The sequence below is a fragment of the Grus americana genome, chromosome 33 (genome assembly GCF_028858705.1).
Source record: "Grus americana isolate bGruAme1 chromosome 33, bGruAme1.mat, whole genome shotgun sequence".
NCBI lineage: Eukaryota > Metazoa > Chordata > Aves > Gruiformes > Gruidae > Grus > Grus americana.
The window spans coordinates 982,697-1,005,703 of NC_072884.1; the positions used below are offsets into that span (position 1 = coordinate 982,697).

A 23,007-nucleotide genomic window follows, 5' to 3' on the forward strand; every position below is an offset into this window, starting at 1 on the left:
CTCACCCCGCCGCGCTCGGGAAAACACCGCAGCGGGCGCTGCACCTCACCATGAACGGGCCGGGAGCCCAGGACAGCGCCGGTCGCGCTCGGACCGCTCGCAGATCGCCAGGCAGACGCCTTCCACCCGATGCCGGACGCCTGGCCGCTGCCTGGGCTGCGATGCAGAGCCCTGCCCCCGGCCATCGCGCCGGCAGCGTGGACCTCACGGCCGGCGAGGTTCTCCGCGTCACCAAACACCTGCGGAACATCGACAGGAAATTTCAGAACTTCCGCGAGCTCTTCCGAAAAGGTAAATCTTTTTCAGTCCGCTTATTTGCTTACAAAACAAGCAGATTACCTTCGGCAGGAGCGATCCTGTGTCTTTCTTGCTGCATTATTTATTTTAAACAGTGAATTTAGACGGCTTTCAGACCGTTCAGGGTGGCTTCTCTCAGCGCAGATATTTAATTATGCAAACGCCTTTTCCTATAATGAATTGCATCAATTGATAAAATTTCAGAGCACTTAACCATCTAAGTGCACGGGTTTCTTCCAAATGCGATGCAAAAACACTTCAAGTGCCATTCAACTGCAATTACTCACAAGTGAGTTAAACTGGCTGGAAGAAAGCGTGCCGCCTGCGACGGCCCCTTGGAGAAAACCGGGATTCATCCCCGGGAAGGAGGAGCCCAAAGGTCACGAGTCGGAGAAGCTGGGGCTCTGGGGGGATGGTGGGACCCCAAGCGTGTGTCGCAGCCCGGAAACGCGCTCCAGCAGAAGCGCCGTGCCTTCCCGCCCGGCACGCTGGCACTCTCCCTCTCTCTCCTTTTTCCCGGGATAACCGCTGTACTTGCAGGACACTCTCCAGGCTGGAGCCCAAGTAAATAGACCTAAACTGAGAATTAAGACGACGGTTATCCCAGGCTCGGTGCTGCTCTAGAAGCCACGCGCAGCACGGCAGCATTAACAAAACCACTTGCTGGAAAGGTTTGGGGTTTTTTTTCCCCAACAAAACTGCTTGCTGGAACAAGAAACCTCCTGGAGGAGTGCCGCCCTCGCCACTGAGGCACCCGGAATTCCCTGGGATCCTGCTCTCCCCACCCACGGCCGCAAGCTGTAGCTCTGGGTCACGGTGACAGCCTTACCCCGGGCATGCCCAACGAGTTGGGTTGGCCACGCTTCTCGGGCGAACTCCTAACTGCGGTGACGCTCTTGGCTTCGCAAGATCTTTGCTTTTAATAGCCCCCAAACGCTGCCGGCTGCACGGGGAAACCAGACTTGCCTGGGACGGCTCCTTCTCCTTCGCAGAGCGTCTTTCCCGGTGCCCAGCTTGGGGCCGCGTCCTTCTCTCGGAGGTCGGCGTTCGGGTGTAAAGGCATGAAGATACGCGGCGCTCCTGCGGCGGGAAGCGGGGACGTCCATCGCTTGGGCTCATGGAGTAGAACCCGGACAGGAAAAGGCAGCCTGGAGCCTCATCGAGGGCCCTGGTGACCCAGGACTGGGCAATTTCCACATCTGTCCCGTGGCTGCACGGGGGGTTTTTTGCTTGCTTGGGTCTTCAGCGTTTGTTATTTGCTGGTTTTGCTCAGAACTTGGGTATTTAGGAACAGCCGGGTACCTCTACCATCGTGCTTATCGTGGGAGAGGCGAGGATGACAGTTTAATGCATGTAAAAAAATTGTAATTTTTTTTTCCCCCCTTCTTAATTTTAGGAGAAGTAATTTCAGCTTCTGTTGAAGCCAAACTGGCAGACTTACTGCAAGCCATCTCCTCCTTCCTGAACACGTATCCTGCTTTGACCAGGGATGCCATCCAGCCTGCCGTAGCAACCCTTATCGCCAATATCAACGGTAAATCCCTAACCTAACGAGCGCCGTAGTTACTGCCCTCTGCTCCCTGGTGATGGAAAGCTTTCAGCCAGGCTCAGCGCAGACACACGCGCGTGTGTCCGCGTGCGCAGAAAGCGCGTCAGTACCAAAGCTGAGCAGAAGTCAGTGATCATCAAGGCTTATTCGTATCCAGATCCCATCTTTAGGGAAGACAATGCTTTTAAAATGCGTGAAAACAAGGTAAAGGCTTAAGAGGCGAGAGCCTTTCTCTTTAGGCTGGCGATCGTGCTGGCAAAGCGCGCCTATCTGTCTGTTTTCCACTACTAAAGACGCGTTGGGATGGTGAAACCAAAGAACGGAAACACGAGGCTCCGGGGAGCCGTTCTGGGCTTGGTTCCATCTGTCGGAGCGAGCGGGCGCGTGTCAGGACGTCTCTCGGTGCTGAGCTCCTGTATGACCCTCTGCGAAACGTTTTCATGTGTTTCCTCGTCAGTGCGTGGCGGGGGGGAGGATGAGATTGACCCTCAGAGTGATTGCGATAGCCCGCGGTAGCGTCCTACGCCACGCTGAGCGCGGTGGGATGGTTTGAAGACGAATCTTTAACGCTCTTTCTACCCCTGTTTTGCACGTTGCTCTCTCGGGAGCTCTGATATATGTAAAAATCTAGTGGAAAAGTCCTCACCTGGCCTTTGGGTTGGGTCAGATGAGCTTCAGGAGGAAACACTGAATGTCCCGTCCCAATATTCCGTGTACGGTCCCCGGAGCAGAGCCAGGACTGGCCCGAGGCTCTCGGCAGGGAGGTGGAAGGAAGGAAGGAAGGAAGGAAGGAAGGAAGGAAGGAAGGAAGGAAGGAAGGAAGGAAGGAAGGAAGGAAAGTGCGCTAACCACGCCGCCGCTTTCCCTCCCGGCTCCTTTCCTCCCCTGCCTTCGTGAGGCTTGCCGATGTGAAAATATACTTACCTTATAAAAGAACGGCGGTGACGTAAAGGGAAGTTTAATGAGACCTCATAGGGGGCTGCCGCTGTGCGTCGTCGCAGGGCTCTGCAGTAACTTGCCATTGTGCTCGGTCTAAAATAGTAATTAAAAAATAATTCGCCTCTTAGAGGTGCAGGAGGAGTTTTTGCAGGCTGCGCTGGGGGAGCTCAGTGTTAGGAGAAGAGCCGAAGCGGCTTTCTGCTCCGCAATCGGTGCCGACCCGACCGCACCAGCAAGCGGAGAGACTGCTGCTACGGCTCCTCTCGTTAGAGGACCTCGTTATTACGCCGTGCACAGCGCTGCGTTACTTGGAAGTGGACGATGGGCCATTTCTCAAGAATTCTCGTACTTGCCTTTTGGGAAGAATGTCTAGGAAAGTCTGATGAGACCGGGAATTGGGATCCCGAGTTACATTTCTGGTAAATAAGGAGCCGTACTCGTTGCGTTGCGTTAGCTTTTCTTATGTAATTAGTTGGAGGGGTGTTGCCGTGCTATGTTGCAATCCTTTTGGCTATAAACGCCTTTGCGCCAGATAACCACTTTTTATAGCACGCATCTGTAAATAAAGCGCTTTGCAAACTGGTTATGATAATTCAGCTAAACATACCTGTAATTATACCGACCGAACGCACAAAACCGGGGAAGATTTGATAGGAGAAGCTCATCACGGCGATCCCGGCGGCACTCTGCCGCGGTTACGCATCCCAATTCTCCTGCTGTCTTCCAAAAGGCAACCGTTACCTCCAGTCTGAACAGAAACCGTCACGCACGACACATTCGCTGGAGCCTGAAACATTCAGCGCTGAAGCAGTAACTCTGAAATTCTAAGATTTTTTTTTTTTAATGATTTTTTTCATATTAAAGAAATGTTAATGATAGAAAGGTCAGCTGCATCTCAGCTCTGACTTGCGTCGGGCTGTAGCTAGTGGCACAGAAGAGCCTGTAGTTTTGCCCGCTGTGAAGTCTGGGAGAAATTTTGCAGAAGAAATTTAGCAGGGAGAAATTTTGCAGAAGAAATTTAGCGGCATCTTTAAGGTTTTCTATTTCCCATAGCAAAGTTTCATCATTAAATCACCACCAGTATTCCTAAACCGAAGGCAAAACGCACCAATTTTAAGGACGGCAACGCCAGCTGATGCTTGCGGCCGGTAAATCAACGGCTCGTGAGCTGGAGCATCTCGTTCAGCGCGAGCAGTAGTTGGATTTAAAGTCTTACATCCCAGTCTGGAGAACGCTCCCAGGCTGAAAAAAACCATCTTGATGCAAGCGATAGCTTTTTCCCTAGCTCATAAAAAGCCCCCAAAATCAGAGTTTGTTTTAAGTTAAGAAACAAGCCCTTAAAAGTTTAGATTTCGGTTTTGCTGAGCAGAAGCCCAGCAGGGCTGCGAGCTCCGAGAAGGCTCCGTTACACCAAGAGAGCGGAGGGACGGTGGCTCGGCCAAGGACCACCGCTGGCCCGTCCCTGCCCGAGACGCTCGTCCTTTCCCTCCTTCTGTCCCCCCCCGCCTCCTTTTACCCTAACGGCCCTTTCCAGCTTCTCGGTGCTTTATTCAGTGTATTCGGAAGCACGGGTGTTTCTTAGGAGCCACCCGGGTAGAAAACCTCGGGGCTGCCGCGATAGCTGCAGGCGCTGAAGCCAGGAGGACTCAAAAAGGGTCCTTTGCTATTTACCGAGACGCATCTGAGTTATGCAAATGGCACGATCAAACAAATGTACGCCGCGCCGTTTCCTTACACGGAAGCGTGTCTGCAGGAAGCAGATTTGGCTACAGCAGCCGCACTCACCGACGGGCACTTCTGCCAGCTCTTTTGGGCAGGTTTTCTTCACACGCGGCTACCATGGGCCTCTGGATAATTTCTTCGCATCCGATCTGAGCAAGAATTTGTGTTTTACTTGAATTGGGCTGCGGTTCAAAGCTGGGTAATTTGGGATTCTGCTGCTTTCAGACCAAAACACTGAAGATTCGGCCATGGGAGACCCGGAACCGAGCGGTACGTGATGGTGTTTGAAACAACCTTTTGTACTGTTTGTAATGTAAGCTTTAGGGGCACGATACGGCATACGACGCAGATCAGCCTGTGAGCCACCGAGGAAATACAGGGGCTAGAAAACGGCTGTAAGTTCCTCTAACTGGGGTTTCCATGAAGATCCCGACCGTTCAGTTCTCTAAGTCTTTGTTTGATGCATTTGACTTACGTAGGGGGAACGGGCTCGAGCCCCTCTGACAAAAAAATTTGCCGTAAGTCCTCGTTCTCAAAGGTGACAGCCTTAATTGTGAGCATAATCGGTTTGATTATCGAGTACCACTTACCGATGGAGCGTCTAGGAGGTCTCTGTACCACCTGAGACCACAAATCCCTCCTGCCAGAGCCCCATCGGTAACGGGGGTCAGCGCCCGGTGCTTCGGAGTGAGGTGGGGGGAAAAAAAATAAAAATATCACACTGGCTCTGTAATCAAGGAGACACGGCAAGCATCGTTAGTCCTTTCCCTGCTGTCACCTCGTTATTCGTGTCGCTAGAAAACTCTTTATTTCAGCTCGCCTTTCAGCGGCTGGATCTTGTCGTGTCTTTGTCACGAAAATCGAAAAGCCATCAGCAGAATTTCTCTAGCACAGGGAGGATTAAAGGATGTCTCGGTGTCTTTGATAAACCGAATAAGCTGAGCTTGTTTGGAAACCGTGAGACTAGTTTTCTGCCCCCTCTTGCCCTACAGAGCGCTTTTGTGTCTTCAGCGACACCCGCACAACCCCTCGTCACAGCTGCCACCAACACCTAACGCCCACCACCCGGCGTTGCGCGCGGAGGCACAAGCAGAGCCCGTTCCTGCTCCGTGTTCCCCTTTTGTACCTAACCCCGAGCTCGCGGAGTCCTCTTTCCGCAGCGTTGCGCGTCAAGCTCGTGTTAGGCAACTGCCCGTTGCGTCCGTCTCTGCTTTTCAGGGCAGAGGCTTCCAGCCTGGCGAGACGATGCCTGCCCCTAACCCGCGGATGTTCAGCTCGGTGCCGCGGTGGAAGCGTAACCGTTCCTGAGGCCACTGATAAATTAATCGTCTGCCTTAATTGTTGGCCTACGATCTTGGTCTCACCAAGCGCCTCGCCAGGAGAGACGACGATACGAGTCTGATCCTTTAATCCCACCAAAAAAGCAGGGATTTGGTTCTGCGCTCCCTCTAGGAACAGCCCCATACATTGATTAAAGATATATTTTTAGGTTTGTCAGCGAAAGTTTCTAACACGCCACCAAGAATACCATCCAGAACGTGACGTGGCCGTAAAAGTCAAACACCCTTGAGAAATCCAGGTGTGCCGTATCCACAGAGTGCCTTTTATCCGCAAAAATCTCATCTCTTAAGGACGTTTATTTGGCAGCTCTTTTGCAAAACCAAGATGACTGCTATAAATTATTTTGCTCAGTCTTGGTTTTCAGCCAGTAAGCGTCCTAGATTCATCCTTCTCTTGCTAACCGGGAGGTCCTTTGACTGTTTTCCAGCGCTGGAAGCACCTGCTGTGCTTCACTCCCAGTCTAAATTCTTCTTACCATCGCTACGTTTCCTTATTCTTAACACTGAAGAAACAAGCAGCCAGAAGTTTAACGTAGTTGTGCTTTTCTTACTTAAAAAGCAAGGTTTATTAAGTAATTAAGTTCTGCAGGGGGCTGCCATCTATCGAGACGACTGGTTTGCTAATATTTTCCTCTAAAGCTGGCAACCACCTCATTTTTATTTTGCAAATTACTGCACCTGCGCCCGGTTTCTGCTGTCAGACATCTCAGGAATATTTGCAGCGCGCGCGCGTGCACCTTCTTTTTAGAATGAATTGACGTATAAGTGGAAACTCTCCTTCCCTCCCCGGCATGTTTCATTAATCCTCTTGTTAATACGTACTGCTATTTAAGATGCCTGACCTCGCTAGCGTTTCCTGTCGGTTGTGGGCGATCGCCCTGTTTTGTAGCGCTTCTGACCTCCTCAACAAATTAGCTGATTTGTAAAGTCAGTTTCTGCCAGGGCTTTTGTTCCACTGAAGAGATGAGAAGTCAGAGTGAGAGATGGGAAGTGGTCTTGATTTTGCAGAACTGTTGTCAGCGAACTTGGATTATTTTGTTCCGAAACTGTTATTCCTCAGACAGGCAGCGGAGCAGCGTCCTTTGCTGCCATCCGTCATCGGAGTCTCGCTGAGGGATGTCTTGGTTAAAGAGGGAGGGTTTCCCGCAGGAGCGGCCGATGACAATTTGAGAGTTTTCAGACTTATTTGCTTCGAACCGCGTCGTGGCCGAGCAAGCAGGGGATTTTACACAGCTGCTGCTAAGCAGCGTGACTCCTTTTATGCAGAAACGGGAGATTTGCCCCGGTGGAAAAATTCAGATGTTGTGTCGCAAAGCGCAAGACCGAGCGCAGAGAAGAGGAAGGTGCTACCGGGAACGGGCTTGTGATACGGAGGTTTGGCAACGGTGCCACGCTGAATTAGGGTTTTTTAGATATTTACCTCATTTCACGGTAACTGCAGCTGAAAGGGAAGTGATGCTTCTGCTGAACGGCAGAACGAGAGCTTCTCCTGCTAAAAATAGCCTGATGCTCTGCACACCCACCACTGTGGGAGCTTGTTCTCCCCAAAACGGCAGCACAAGGCAGCGAAGACCTTTCCAGAAGGCAGATGACGATGCGGATGAGATGACCGTCTTGTCCATCCAAGGATGGGGCAGAACTTCGCAGGACAGCTGGCCCGCTCCGGCGCGAGCATCGGCCGTGCAGAGATGCCGTCCTTTGGGACGCGGGTCCAGCGCCGACGCTGGAAGAGGTTTCTGCTGGAATGGTCTAAGATAAGAAGAATAAGGATACGCTGTCCTTCAAGAAACATAGATGGTTTTTAATCTCTAGAAGAGTTAGCTTCTAGATCAGCCTTCCATGGTCACTGGGTTGTCAGTACGATAACGGGTCTGTTTGTAAATAAGGCTGCAGGGTCGTAGCGAACGGACGAAGGATGAGCCGGAGTCTATTCCTACATCCCAGCGCTGCAGCGGATGCTCTGCAACCTCATCCTCTCCGGCTGAGGCAAAGGGCTTTCATCAGGATTTGAAAGATGAATTAGTTTATGGATATTTACGGGAGCCTCTGCGAGGCGCAGGGCTCCGTTTTCCTTCCAGCACAGGAAAACGTATATGGATGTTTATGTATTTAGCAAGCGGGCAATCGGGAGCGCGCGGCTCCTCAGGAAAGGACACCTCCAAGGTGTCCGACAGGCAGCTGACCGATGGCGGCCGTGACAACAAAGAGCAACACGCTCACGACAATTAATTTCCTTGATGAGATACGTATATGGCACACGAATCATTCGGCCCAGACCGGCACCTGCCAAAGAGCCGCTCAAAAGGTTTGAAAAGGATGCGACCAATTGGCGTTGCTCCCGAGCGACGACGGGGCTGCGTACGGGGAAGCACGTGGTGAAACTTGTGAGAACGCAGCTAATAGCATCAGCTACAGCAAGGCGAGGAGAACTTTTCGTGTCCGATTCTTCCACCCTCCTACTTTTATACTCTTGCATATAATATTATCTTATTGAGACGAAGCGAAGGACTTGCGAGAACCTGAGGTTCTTGCTTATCTTACGGTGCCTTACAATAGCTGCTTTCAAAAGCGGAATGTTTCATTTTGCCCATCACCAGCGCTGCTCAAGTTGAGTCACTTCTTCCTGTTGTACAACCCTCCGCTAGTGGTAAACAAGCGTTAATTTAAGACGCCCGTCTGCTCAAAGTAACGAGAGTAGTTAGGATTCAAATTAAATTAGCGTGCCTTGCATTTGTTACGTCTTGGGTTATGGACAGCTTGTGTCTCTTACAGAAAAAGCAGAAGTAGATGTTTGGTAAACTGCCTGTGAAGGGCCTCGGTATTTTACCATTTCGCGATGCAGAAGGGAGCGCAGCGTCTGGCCCGTGCTGCTCAGCGCTGGCGGCGAGCGGCAGCGTGGTGTCAGGGTCCCGCCCAACCTTCCCCACAGTTATTTCAGGGTTTAAGCTGATGACAGCGTGAGGTCGGTTGATGTTCACGGCTTGGGCACCGTAACTGTACGGTTGTCAGAGAGCGCTCTTGTTTGACACCCAACAAGGGTGGAACAAAATCCCTAATACTTCTCAGTCTTTTTTTTTTTTTTTTAAATTTCTTTGCATTATCTGACGTCTTTATAGCGAAAAAAGAATATGTATGCATGTACACGTGCTCACAGCGTCCCTTATTACCAGTACAGCCAAGCCAAACGTGCTCCTCTGCACCATTTTGGCTGGGAGACGACCAGGACCTTCCCGCTCCCCCAGCACGCGCCCGGGTCTTCCCCTGCGTGCTGGGACCTTCCCAGAGCCATCAGCCTCTGCAGAGAGAACGTGGCTCTGCAAGTCTGGGTCAGCAACGGCGCGATGCCTTTCGTAGGCTCAACAACAGGCCAGCTCCTAATCCAGACCTGACTTGAAATAAAAAAAAAAAAAACACCTCTATTTTTGAGGGCTGAGACAAAGCCCGGGAGCAGCCGTAACTAAACGAGAGACAAACTGACTTTTCTACCAAACGTCATTTGAGCAGCTTTTACAAGTACTTGCTCACTGTCAAAAAACTCAACTATCAGTGTGGCAACTCTGTAGATTTAGGTCAACCACATCCTGTTTCCTGGAATGTCAAAAGGACAAAGAGTGAAGCTTTCTTTTGTTTTTATTAATTGTCCCCAGTTCCATATTTTAAAATGTTTTTGCTTTTTCGCAGCAGCAGCAGCTTTCAACCTGAGTCAGTTTTAGTTTCAACTCTCAGCGACAAACGCACGACAGAGTGGAAAGTGAGATTAACGGCATCAATCGCCCCGTGTAAAATGCACGCGCTCGCCTCCACCCCGCTACACGTGCGACTGCGGGCAGAACACGCTCAGCCCTTACACAGGCGCGTGGCAGGAGCGCGTCGCCCCTCGAGTGCCCACAAACCCATTTTGTATTTTGCACGCCCAATAATTTGTACCCGCAGGGGACTGAAAGAGATGCGGGATTTTGTAATGTAGATTATCGCTGTAAATAAGGACGTATAATATTGAGAAATGGTTCCTGCACGTAAAACATTGCGACACATGATGCGCAAGGAACGGGCAACTTGTGCAACGCAGCCCAGCCCGCGTGCCACTGGACTGCAGGAACGCCCGCTGTTTCCCATGCACGTGGTCCTGCCGGCACACGTTGCACGGCACACGTTGCACGGCACACGTTGCACGGCGCGCACGTGGGTTCGGTCGGGGTGCAGGGCGTGTGGCCGCACGTTGTGAGCCGCATCAGCGCATCGCCAGCACCGAACCAAGGACGATGCCGTGACTTCAGCTCAGAGAGCGGCTACGATAAAGGTTTCCGTGTGTTTTTTTGCAACTGATCTTGGGTCTGATTGCAAGCCCTTAAAAAAAAAAAAAACAAACCAAAACCGGCTTGGATGTCTCCCCTGGACATCTACAGACTTGTTTTCTGGGGGTTCTGCCCAAAGAACCTCAATGAATTTACCGTTCCCAAGGTTTTCTTTGGAATCTCGTCTCACCCTCGGCCTCACCTCGCTGTGCTTTGCCAGGCTGCCACGGTTTTTATCTCTTCCTCGCGGATCTGCGCAGGAGATCTCTTTGTCTCTTCTTCGCGGGGCTCAGCCACGCTCCCCTGCGCCTCTAGAAACCGTCCAGCCGACCGCCGGCAGCTTTGGGTCCGGCGCTGCAGTGAAACGATTTCTTCTCCAACTCCAGGTCTCAACAATCAAGAGAGGACACCTGAAAATAGGAAGCGGTACAGTGAGATATTCCGGAGCCTGGATGCCATAGAAATCTCAATTGGAAATGAGTATGTAGAGAAACAGGGCAGAGCTAGTTTTCTGGATCTTTGCAACCTTCGTTTATTTAATCGCGTTCTTTTTCGTTATACAGGACAGTCGATATGTTCATCGGCGATGCTGACGCCACCGACGAACCAGACCTGACCGCAGAAAGGGAGGTCGTTCCGGTAGGCAAAGAACGAGATCCATTTTATTACAGAAATTATCTATGCCCACTGCCAAAGTGCATAATTCTACAATTCTACGTTATTAAATTCTGCATTATTAAATTTTTTTGGGGGGGGTAATGACCGAAAAGCACACCGCAGTTACAGCTCTTACTCGAACAGACAGAAAAGAACTGTACGACACCGGTTATAACGGCGATGGGGGTGGCATCGAGCAGATAATATTTAGTGAAAGCATTCAGGCGTTTGCTGCTTGCATTTAGATTTTTCTGAAAATGGAGATCTGGAAATTGCTGGTTTAAGTTCTGTGCGCTAAGAAAAAGCTCAGACGAGAGAGCAAACCCAAAACATGTTTCAGAGTCACGCATCCAAAAATCTCTAAAACTTTGGCCTTAAGAAACAGAAGCCCTTTAAAATAGAAGTTAATGTTTTTCACTTGCTTTGGGCAGCGTGGGACCTTTGGGGATAATCAACATCGTTGCCTTGCAATCTCCTGCCCCAATCGCGTGTTTCCTCCGTGTTTCTGTCCGTGGCAGACGTTTATACCACGCGGCCTTCCCTCCGTCAAGCCTCACGCTACGATTTTAACTGCACTGGGTTGCTCGGCTAAGCAAAATCCGCACTCCCGCTGGCCTTTGTGAAAAACCCTCCAAATTCCTGAACGCTCGTTTTCCTTCACCATTTTCCTCTTCTTTTTTTTTTTTTTTTTTTGTCTTTTTCCCCCCCACAGTCGAGTGAAAGTTTCTGCAAGAGCAAAACCAGTTCAGAGAGGCAACTGCAGGCAGACCTAACAGGTAACATTGCTAATTAAAAATATAATACTTAATCAATCACCTGGTGACAGCCCTGGCAGCCTCCTAACGACGCGGATGATAATGCCGAGGGTTCTCACCAGCTCTGTACTTGTCCCCGACATCCTAACGTGCAACATAAAATTGTATTTTCGTCACATAAAGCAAAAAAATAAAATTCTAAGCTGCTTTCTCACAGATTTCAGCTTGAAACGTGTTCAGATTTGCGCACCGCAGTGTGGTGAATCTGTATTAGGTTCCACCAAGGAACAAGAATTCCCTCCTGCAACTCCCCGGTAACTCGTCAGGTCCTTCACTTTTGGATTGCAAAACAAGTTAAATCAAAATATTTTTTAATTAAAAAGTGGAGGGTGGAGGAATATACCTGTATAATTTGCCTGGAACTTGTGTGGTTCCACGGGTGGGACAGCATGGGGTCGCCGTGACGTAGATCATGATGACATCATTCAGCAAAAGACCTTTTTTAGTGACTGTTATCCGAGTATTTCGCAGCACCAACTCTTGAGACTCCAATTTTGCTGCTCTTAGGGGAGCCTCTGCCCATCGACTGGAGCCGTTCTGAACCTGGATTTATTCCGTTACAGTTCAGGATGCAGACGAGATGCTGATAAAATGCGAAGGTGGCATCGACGCAGCCCTCGAATATGCCAAAACGTGGTGTAAATACGTCAAAGAGCTTCTCAACTGGATCGAAAAACGTCTGAGCTACGGTGAGTCCGTGCGCAGAACCAGCTGGAAGTCCCTACACTTTGATAGCTTTTTTTTTTTAAAAAAAAAAATCATAGCCAAGAACACACAGTCGCAAACAAAAATATACTGGTGAGAAATTGGCCAAACACCAAGCCGTTTAGTTGCTTTTCCCCTGAAAATAAAGAATTTTTTCCTCCCTGAATGATCCTAATTGACCGGAATAACCTCTGCCTTTGACAAACCCACCTCTGCGACCGTGAATCCGGTGTCTAATCCGCCCTCCCCTTTTACAGAGACAGAGTTTGCCAAAGGGATGGTGAAGATAGCAGAATCGGGACGGAACGCCATCTTCCAGCAGGTACGGGCCCTGGCGACATTCCGGCTTCGCTGCACGGGGTTCCCTTCGGAGCAGGAGGACGGGAATCCTACGCGGAGCAACCACGATGCTGTCCGCACACGTGAACTGCTGGTGGAGTCCGGCTTAAGCCCTATGGCAAACATACCTCTAAAACCATTCCTAAACCTCTCCGTATCGGAACAATTCCTTTCTTCTTCTATCGGCTTATAACACGGGGAGCGACTGGAATAACGCCCCGCATTTAACCAACATAGACGCTCTCACCTTTCTCTAACACGTCTCGGGCGTAGCAACCGAAACCTCTTTCGTTTAGGAAAGTTGCAGCAATCAGCCATCGTTTTTACATCTGCTTTTTTTGGTTTCTGCAGAACACCATGCCTCTGCAGGCGCTCTACACGATGGTCCTGGAACACGACATAAAGGTTGGAAATTCAGCGAGCGAGACCGCAGGCTTGCTCCAACAGAAGGAATTCTACCAGGTACTTGATTTCTGCGTGGGGTTGGCAACTTTGCTGAAAGATTAGCGGGGAGCTTCGCGGAGAGCTCACGGAGGGATTTATCCTGGTCCATGGGGGCGGAGGGGAAGGGAGAAGGAAAAGCACACCAGGTTTAAGGGGAAAAGAGGCATCTTGCAAGGGTTGCTTTCTAACGTCATCCCTCAGCTGGCAGATATTTTTTCCTGCCTCGTGGGGAACTGTTGCTGTCCTAACTATTCTTCCTCTGCAGCCTCTGTCAGCCAAGAAGAATGAAATTGAGAAATGGAGGAAAGAATTCAAAGATCAGTGGACAAAGGAGCAAAAGAGAATGGTAAGAGGCCGATAGATGGGCCTGACCTTTATGCCGGCCATGGCTCAAAACACTGAAAAAACCAAATGTTTATGAGCAAGCGGTAACTCGATAACGTGATACGTTAAGTACTTTTTTTTAAGCGCTAGCAGCGTTCCTGCGATCCCGTCGCCGACTGCAGAGCGAGGATACAGTTTGGGTTTGCGCACGCTGGCACTAGGCTGTCTTCAGCCGAAAGGCAGGCTCCACGCCGGCGACCTCCCACCAAAACCCAGCCGCGCGCGCTCTGCTAGTGCTTCACCACCAGCCCTTTGCTCCAGGGGTGCCGCCCGGGGAGGGGGACGGTGCTCCCGGGGAGGGGGACGGTGCTCCCGGGCACCTTGCAGAGCAGGATCCAGGGCGGCCGGGTCTCTACCCAGCTGCAGGAGAAACCCAGGGGCTCCCTTAGAGCTCCTGAACTTTGGGAGAAGAGGGAGGGAGAATAACAACATCTATTTGAACGATAACATCCACCCGAACCGAGAGACGGGCAACTTTCTTTACAGAGTAGCGCTGTGACTTGTTCCTCGCCGAGTTTCCTAAACCCGTTGCTTTTTCTATCCAAGAACGAATCCTTGTCATCCCTGCGCAAGTCCCGCCTGCAGTACGTGCAGCGCTGCGAGGAGCTGGAGAAAGCAAAGCACCTGAGCGCCAAGGCGGAGGACGAATACCAGAGCGCAGCCGTCACCAACCCCGGCAGCGCCAACAAGCAGCTGGAGAAGCGACGCCGTTATTGCGAGGATGCACAAGCCAAGGTGACGAGTTCAGAAAACACTGCTGGTTTTTTCGCAGCCGGCCCGCGCATCGTGTTGCGGCATCTCCCCCACCTATCCTGGTGACTTTCTCCTCCTTTGCTCCGTTTCTGATCGCGCACAGGTTCAGGAAGCAGAAGCTTTGTACAAGACGTGCATCAATGATGCCAACTTTCGGCGACAAGAACTGGAGAAAGTACGAGCACGGATCGTCTCCCATATCCGGAAGCTCATTTACCAAGGGGATGAGGTGCTGATGCGGGTATGTGTAATCTTTTAATTTCTCCTCTGATCCTCGTTTCAGAGAAGCTGCTGTTTGGGATAAGACCTCCAGGCTCTTCACCATTTCACTGCTGAACCCTATAACTGACTGTTCTCGAGCAGTTGAAATTAAAGGAGAGCTCTGGACGTTGCTTCGCTACCAAAAAAAAACCCCCAGATATATAATCACATTTTCAATTGCTATTGCTTTGAGGACACAGATATCCATAGAAAAAGTCTAGGGGGGGAAAAGTCATTCTAGAACAAGAAACGGTGACAAATAATTTTTATCCGACCTGTGAAGCACAACTATCAATAAGCAGAAGTGCAGGAAACTGAGTTTGGGTAATGAAAAACTGAAGACTGGTGAATGACTGTGAGATCCAAGGGAGGAAAAAGCACCTGGACTTTGGCCAGCAATAGGGTTTTTTTGTTTTCTTTCCCCCGCAAGGTCACTTTAAGGATGTTTAAGCAGCGGCAGACTCAGTCAGAACAGATTCCAGTGAGATACCAGTACCTGTCCGAGGTCTGCAAGCCATACAAAGTGGGTGAGAAATACCTGGAATTCATTCAGACTCTGCAGAAGAAAGACCTTCACGTGGAAGTGTTTGAATTCGAGCCACACGCTTCCGGAGGGCAGAGGTAAAAAAAAAAAAAAAAAAAAAAAAAAAGGTGAAAAACTTGCATCCTAGCTGAAAGGTCAGAAATATACAGTGCAGAGAACAAAAAAAAAAAAAAAATAGTTTGAAACACGTTTATAAAGGCACTAGCAAGGCTGCAGCACTGTGATTGCTAAGTGCAGAAAAGCCCACAGCCCGTTAGGATCTTTTCGCTCTGCGGAGCTCCGCTAACGAAGAACAGACCCCTAAAGATGTGCTCGGCTCCTCCCAAGCACAGACCAAGCGAAGAGAGCGCAGCAGTTTCGTACCACGTCCCTTCGGTTATTTCTACTACTTGCCAAAGATTTGGATCACTCTTCTCACCTGGGTGCTTTTTGATTTCTAAATTTTTCCTGCGGCTAAAAAAAGGTGAAATTATATTCAACAAATTTGTTTTCCTAGTTTCGTGCGAGTGTTTGTTATAGTTCTCCTTGAAAACTCGGCTTACACCTGTAAGCTGCCTGAAAGAGATGCTTTGTCCCAGGTACCCCTAAGGCGCCTCCGTGATGCAATATTGTCCGTTATTCTTCACTGCTGGAGAATTGTTTGCAACCCCTTCTCAGGTCCCCTCCCAGCGGGAAAAAGAAGACGGCATTGCATTACGCTGGACCCTCTTCCGCAGCAAAGGATGCGAGCACACCAGAAGATACCTCCAGAAAGCAGTTCTCCACAAACGGTGAACAGAGTAGGTTGAATTTAATAAAGATGACCCAATTTTTCCTCTCCAGTCACTGTAGTTTAATTTAGATTAGTAGCAAAAGAGGTGGGAGGGGTTCTCCGATTCCTAGGGCAGTGCTTAAGGCTTTGCTTAGACTGGGGGAAGATACTGGCAAGTATTTATGGATTTTCTTGGTACTTCAACCCCGTGTTGAAGCATCCCAAGAGTGCTCGGGATGGTCTGTCACCGTACCCACCTTCCGCAGGCGCGAACAAATCCCTCTGCAGCGACACAGAAAGCCTCGGTGGGAGCTGCGAGTCCCGGTCCCTGGACTCTCCCACTTCTAGCCCAGGTGAGAGCTGCAGAAATTCCTGCCCAAAAGCCTAAAAACGGGAATAAAGCCTACAGTGACCCACTTTGTGCACCACGAGGACCAGAACAGCTGCTTAGATTTCCTTTCTTCTCAAGGAAACTCTGATAGGAAATTGTTGAAAGCCCCATCCACGGGCACCATGTCCTCCTCGGATGATTTTGAAGAGAGAGATTCCTTGCAAACTTTTGAAAATGGTGAGCCCACACGTTTATTTGACTCACGAGCTGGAAACCGTGTTTACGTATCAGTTCCTTTTCACACTTTAATGCTGTTTTTGCAGAAAACGGTACGTCCCAGCAGCAGTTTAAGAACATCCTCCTCTCCAGCGCGTCACAGACCCACCGGCTCCGGAAGCTGCGGGGACCATCCAAGTGCAGGGAGTGCGACACCTTCATGGTCAGCGGCTTCGAGTGCGAGGAGGTGAGGGCTAGATGATGTCGTCGCAGTAAGTCTGTCCTCGAGTAAGCCGCCAGCTGCCACTTGCCTGAAACAACCCTCCCAGGGTCGGTGGGACTTCGGCGGTTGAGGGAATCGGGAGAAATCCTCCAAGTTCAGCCACTGCCGCAGCGCTGGACCACAACCAGACCGTAACTCGGGTCGGTTCTGCTGTTTCAGTGCTGCCTGGCCTGCCACAAGAAGTGTCTCGAGAACCTGCTCATCACCTGCGGCCACAAGAAGCTGCCCAACCGAGTACCTCTTTTTGGCATTGACTTCATGCAGGTTCCTCGAGATTTCCCAGAGGAAGTTCCCTTCATAGTGGTGAAATGCACCTCAGAAATCGAAGCCCGTGCCCTCGGGGTGCAGGTGAGCGCTCGGTTATTCTTGCTTCGGTCTTCTCTTCTCCGCATCCAAAACTCCTGACCTCTCTCCCTGCTCTTCACCATGCAGGGGATCTATCGGATAAGTGGATCCAAAGCCCGGGTGGAAAAGCTGTGCCAGGCATTTGAGAACGGACGGAGCCTGGTTGAGCTCTCCGAGCACTCCCCCCACGACATCACCGGGGTCCTGAAGCATTTCCTGAAGGAAGTGGGTACCAAATCTCTGGTGGGGAGGGGGGCAGGTCTCAGCCGACCGCGTCCCTCGGTGCCACATCGGCAGGATGAAGTAACGTGCTGTTTTTCTCCCCTCTCACTGCAGCTTTCGGCACCCGTGCTGCTGTCCCAGCTCTATGACGATCTCATTGCACTTGCCAAAGATTTGCAAAAACCCGGGGAAGAAAAGTTGGACTGCGCAGGCTTCCCTTCAGATCCCATCCAGAGCATGAAGGACTTGCTGAGTAAATTGCCTGGAAGCAACTACAACACCCTGCGGCACCTCATTGCACACTTGTACAGGTGAGGAACGTGCTGGTTGCCACACTGGTTAGGGTCAGGTCCCTGTTGAGACCTCGGGGCCAGAGGAGCAGCTAGCGCAGCACCAAACACGTACGAGAAAAGCGTCTGGGCTTCCTTCACCTGGGAGAGCCAAGCAGGCAGTTGAGGAGGGTAAAAAACAAATTAATTCGTGGAAAGGACCATCTTGCAGCAATTAGGACAAAGTCTTAATGACCAAGAAGGACCAGAAGGTCCTCACTGTTAACGCTTCCTAAAGTGCGGAGCAAGAGGTCAAGGAATAACACGAATCAAACCCTCTTCCACCCAGCTCTGAACACAGGTCACAAGAAACAGCCGCTCTCATTAGGGTTGCGCCATCCAGACAGATCCAGGCAACTTCTGAGGCTTTTTTTTTTTTCCTCTCCGGAGTTTCCCTGCACAGCCCAGAGCTTCGTTCCCCATAAAAGACGGGGTTTCTCCTCTACCAGGGAACGGGGGTTTTGGTGCGTTCCATCTGCGTACTCAGGGCATTCGGGTTGAGAGCTGGGAAGCCCCTAACAGTCCTGTTTCCCTCCCCCAGGGTGGCAGAGAAATACGAAGAGAACAAGATGTCCCCAAACAACCTGGGCATAGTATTTGGGCCAACTCTGATCCGGCCAGGCTCAGGGAGCGATGTCTCAATGTCATGCCTTGTTGACTCTGGGTATCAAGCCCAGATTGTGGAATTTCTCATTCAGAACTACGAAAGGGTGTTTGGGATGGATGACCTGCCTCCATCCTTATCCCTTGGATGTGAAAATCCTTCGCAAGAAGCATCGACAGAAAAGGATGAAGGACCTCAGAGCCCAAACACAATCCAGAACATAACTCTAGAGGTAGAGCTCCCAGACACCGAGCTGGGCTTACTGACCCTGCTGTAGGGACAGGAAGGTGGACGAGTGATTAAAGAGAACTTTTTTCACGGATAACTAAACCGTTTGCTATCAGAGGGTTGTTCCAAGAGAGCCTGTTGCACGTGGAGTAGGAGAAACAGAAAAAAATTTTAAGCTACAGATCACTCAGCAGCTTCTCAGGCCAAGCTGGATGGTGGTTTTGCTCTGTGTTTTAGGTCCCAGTCATTCTGAAAAATTGTGGGGTTCCCCGTACTAAATCACTTGGGACGCTGCTGTTTCTGTAGACAGCTCTACAGCTTGGGAAGCAGCTACGTGCACTTCAGGCCCAGCAGATTCCCCCGTACAGCCCTACGGGGCTCTGCTGCGTCCCTGAGCAGCGGCCACGGACCCTGCTTTTCCCACCCCCCCGCTACTGAGTGTTCTGCATTCTTCCCAAGCTCCACGGCTCTTTCCTCACGGTATTTCACAAAGTCCTATTTCACAGGACTTTAAGAACAAAAATGGGCATAGCATCCCTGAGCTGGGACATGATGGGTTTTTTCCTCCTTTTCACAGCTGGTTTGATGAGCAAGAAAGAAGAAATTACTTTCCTAAAGTTAAGCCAAAGGGAGCGAGATCCGGGTTTGGGAATTCTCTGCTTCCTGCTTTTGAGTTGTGGGTGCTTACGTGCAAGACAGTTGTGTCTGCCACGACCATATCCGTGTCTGACACGCAGTAATGCTGCTTTCTCTACAGATCCAGCTCACTGAGGAAGCAGAAAATAGAATAACTATGATGACAGTTGAAATAAAATCACCAGGGCAGACACAATTCACTTCTTGCGTGCTGAAATCCTACAGGATTAATAAACCTTCAGAGAAAGCACTTTGAGATATACGCAACTTTGACTATTTTCAAAGCCGTTTTTCCCCGCTTCTGCGGCGGGACTGAATTCCACAGACGTGTCACCAACCTTTAAAAAAGGGGAGCTGCTTCTCAGGGCACTCTCCTTCTGCCATTAATAAAACCGACCGCTGGAGCCCCTGCCCAGGTGAACCCGATCCTTGTGCAAACTCACAGTGGTTCCGTACCAACTCCCGTGCCCTTCACTCATCCTCTCGTTCGCATCCGATGATAATTACCGTGCTCCGGTTAACGGTCGGGTTTCTGACGTTTCCCCTTTTTGTTCTGAAACGGGTTAATTCAGCATCCTGCGGGACACGGGGATCCGTCTCGGCACGCTGCGCTCTGCCCAAAGCGGCGGCTGCTTTCTGGGGCGAGCTTTGAGGCAGTTGCGGTGCGGACGCTGCAGTTGGCAGGTCTCGAACCATAATTTTCTCTCACGGCTCTGCCCCGTGACCTTCTGCAAGCTCCCTCCCTATCCCCCAAGTGCTAGAGAATCTAAGCGAAATCAAGGCATTTTCAGCTCAAGCCGTTGCCTCCTCTAACAGCATTTGGGGTGAAGCGGGAGGTGACGGTATCTTCATGTCAAATGAGAGTCCTGTATAAACACTCATGGCTTTTTCCAACAGAATTTCTCCTCCAAGCACGGTTTAAAGGCGGAGTGTGTCTCTGATAACTCATCTTCCAGGGAAGCCATCAATGAGCTGACTCTGGAGGGAGCCCACAGTCCACTAAGCGCGGATGCCCTAGGTAAATAAAGCGGTGGCTGTGATGCTGTCAGAGGTTGTCTCGTACCGCGTTTGCTGGTTTTCACACCTCCTGCCTGCCTCTACGTTACACAAAGCACAGCCGGGCCCTTTTCGGCACAGCGCTGCTCCGTCTTCGTGCAGATAACCTGCTGCGGAGCAACCGCCGCGGAGCTCGCGGGAAGGCGCGGGCACGTTCTCTGCCGTTCTCGGGAAGGGCTTTTCCCTTCCTGCGCCCGCAGTCACCTGCCAGCACTCCTGGCTTTAACACATCGAGGACAGCTTTAATAATTAAGCCCAATTCATATCTTGCACCTCTTTCAAATGCATACCTTGCGATTGCTCCTGATTAACGAGGCTGTCAGAGGGAGGCGTTTCGGCAGGGGGTTCAGTATCCTTTTTACCAGGAAAAGAAGTTATCAGCCAAAATTGTTTGTCATAGTCACCTTGTCTCACTGTTCTAAGATAATCGTCTAATTTTTTGTTCAGAGATGAATACAAGCGTTGGCTCTGAGCTGGAGGACCCGGAGGAATCTGTGCAGGAAAAGACAGACAGTGATTCGGACACGGTCCCAGGGACCCAGCCCAGGTGCCATTTCAGCCGACAGCCCGTGAAATATATTCGAACACAGGCTAAAACGAAACCGGTCATTCCTAAGTCTTCCAATTTGCCCCTGAGGACTACCACGTTAGCCAACACGGCCACGGAGCCTGGTGCAGAAGGCAACCCTGCTGACAGCAGCTCCACAACAAAGGATGCGCTGGAGGAGAGCGCTAGGAGCAGGAACAGCTCGACCGACGCAAGCACGCTCAAGCAGCGCTCGGGAGGGAGACAGCAGCTCAAACATTTTGAGATCACACAGGAAACCGCCAGGATTGTCTCAAAGTTTAAACTCGATGACACTTCTGCGTCCCCCGAGCCTTCTCTGGAGAGCGCGGGATCTACTGAGAAAGCAGAGGACCTCAACCCGGGGACATACCTATAGAAAAATCCCCAAGGGTGACAGATAATAGCAATGGAAAAGGAGAGAGGACTGAAATCCCACGCCTCCCAAACGAAGGAATAGCGATGGGGTGAGAAGAACATCCTATTTGTATTTACCAGGCAGGCTGGAGAAAAGGCATCTGCTGTGCACCACCTGGTCGGCTTTCAGCTAACCCAGGATCTGCTTTTTATTTGTTAACAAAGCCCTAGGAGCGATAAGAAGCAAGCCCAACGTCGCTCTCTGGATCAGACCCGGCTTAGCACGAAGGACGACACGAGAAGTAGAGGAAACCCAGGTTGCCTGGCTGGAAAGATTCAACTGAAATGTAGGACACTGGACAGAAAACATCCCTAAAGGGTCGTTTTCTGGCAGCTGCAACAAGCACTGATTTTTGTAATTTTTATTTCCCAGCGTTTTTGAGTGTAACTCACTTTTTTAGCGTAACAAGACAGAGTACGTGGGCAAAGCTCACGTAACTCTGGATTCTTCTGCTTCCATTGCTGAAGCTTCAACTCAGTAGCGAGCACAAAGCCAGCCTGCAAAGGGAGGGGACACTGCCGTAACCCCGTTTCTCCACACCATTAATTCTATTTCCCTCAAAGCACGTTGCGTTTCTGCGATACTTCCACCTCAAGCTGCTGCTGCCATGAAGAAGGCAAAGCCCTGAACCCCCAGCAAGATAAGAAAATGTCTTGGGTCTAAGATGAGGTCGCTCTGACTTGCTGGGTCTCCATCTCACCTGCGTTTGGGTTACCCCAGGGCTCCTTTCTGCCCCCCTGCAGCGGATTTTCCATCCCCCAAATCTAAACATAAGGACAGGGAGGACTCTGTCCTATAGTGCCATCTCGTGACGCAGGCTTCCTATACCACTCGCTCCTGGGGATAGCTTTGCATTAGAGGATGGGCTCTAATTATAGATTTCCTCGGTGTCCGGGTGCGGATACAGCGTGAAATTCAGGCGACGACGTAAAAACTTCTGCGCTAGGGCAGATTTCAGTGACGACAGAGACACTCGGAGATGTATGAAGATGCCAGAGCTAAATGCTAAAAGAAAACATGACACTTTTCCCCCAAAACCAGAAGTTAAACGATCTGCTTCACAAATTTCTTTTGTCTCACCAAAAGACTGTTAAGAAACAGGACCAAAACATAAAGTTGCAATAGAAATACTGAGGATCTGTTCTTACTATTTGTACAGTTCAGGTTAAAGAGAGTTGGCATCTCTGGAGCAATGTATATTTGTTAATATAGTGCTTTGAATTCTTGAATACTAAGTTATCTTTTACTGTAGAACCTCTGTAATAAATTACTGGGTGTTTGATTATAAGCTTATCCTGTATTTGTTAAATGTGAATAGGGAAGCCTTAAGCAAACACTTCACTGGACCATTATTGAAGGGCCGAGCGCTCTGAGGTCTCTATAAAACAAAGGTAACGCTTGCCCACAGGAATTTCTCAGCAGAGGAACCAGCAGAGCTAGAATAAGATCTCTGGTAAAAAACTGAGTTTCCTTTTCCTGCTACACACTTAAAAATTAAACAGGCGATTCGTTCTACGCAGGAGAAGCGTTAGGGGCTCATACAGTACAACTCCTGCCCTCACTTCTCCTTCTAGCTGTCCAACACATGAAAAAAAGAGCTCTTAGAGAAAACACGCTGGCTCTTACCTCGTATCTCCTCATTCCTCGCTGCTTTCCGCAGAGCCAGTAATTTGTTGAGGGCAGGAGCTGCCAAAGCAACGCTTCCAGCCGGAGCTGCTGGCGTGGGGATTGCTCGGGTGCAGGGTCCAAAACGTCTCTCCTCTTCCTCCTCCTGACAGGGATTTTATGTCAGCAGCCACAGCTAACAGGGTTGGCTTGGAAACTGGGACGCTGAATTTCAGAAGAAAGCTGGCAGAGAGGGAAGCATCATTTCCTCAAGTCCTCCCACCTCAAGGCTGCACCTTCGCTCCAGAAGAGCGGGCTCAGCTGTAGTTACGCCCAGCAAGGGACAGGCAACGCTCCTGGGCAGCGCTAACAAG

At 50.4% G+C, this 23,007-nt stretch overlaps 1 protein-coding gene and 2 long non-coding RNA genes across 6 annotated transcripts; 1 reads left to right on the plus strand and 2 right to left on the minus strand.

Moving 5' to 3' along the window:
* Positions 1-45: 45 nt before the first annotated feature.
* Positions 46-22,291, plus strand: GMIP (GEM interacting protein). Of its 3 annotated transcripts, none has more exons than XM_054808062.1 (22): positions 46-291; positions 1,694-1,831; positions 10,529-10,622; positions 10,706-10,781; positions 11,512-11,575; positions 12,178-12,303; positions 12,577-12,641; positions 13,010-13,120; positions 13,368-13,448; positions 14,033-14,221; positions 14,343-14,480; positions 14,931-15,121; positions 15,702-15,823; positions 16,062-16,148; positions 16,265-16,363; positions 16,450-16,589; positions 16,785-16,973; positions 17,058-17,195; positions 17,307-17,503; positions 18,063-18,357; positions 19,887-20,007; positions 20,493-22,291. In XM_054808062.1, the coding sequence occupies exons 1-22, from the start codon at positions 51-53 to the stop codon at positions 20,987-20,989; spliced, it is 3,399 nt and encodes a 1,132-aa protein (XP_054664037.1). In that variant the 5' UTR covers positions 46-50; the 3' UTR covers positions 20,990-22,291. The 3 variants fall into 3 exon arrangements, with proteins under 3 accessions (XP_054664037.1, XP_054664039.1, XP_054664040.1); XM_054808064.1 differs by having other exon boundaries at positions 16,890-16,973; XM_054808065.1 differs by lacking the exons at positions 46-291; positions 1,694-1,831 and adding an exon at positions 4,305-4,777.
* LOC129198614 (uncharacterized) lies at positions 103-990 on the minus strand. The gene is made up of 3 exons (XR_008574505.1): positions 585-990; positions 340-467; positions 103-239 (listed from the first exon to the last, which is right to left on the minus strand). It is a non-coding gene; the product is annotated as an uncharacterized LOC129198614 (long non-coding RNA).
* Positions 1,078-4,680, minus strand: LOC129198615 (uncharacterized). 2 transcript variants are annotated; one of them, XR_008574507.1, is made up of 4 exons: positions 4,571-4,680; positions 3,393-3,572; positions 2,771-2,878; positions 1,078-1,377 (listed from the first exon to the last, which is right to left on the minus strand). It is a non-coding gene; the product is annotated as an uncharacterized LOC129198615 (long non-coding RNA). The 2 variants fall into 2 exon arrangements; XR_008574506.1 differs by having other exon boundaries at positions 2,771-3,572.
* Positions 22,292-23,007: the final 716 nt, after the last annotated feature.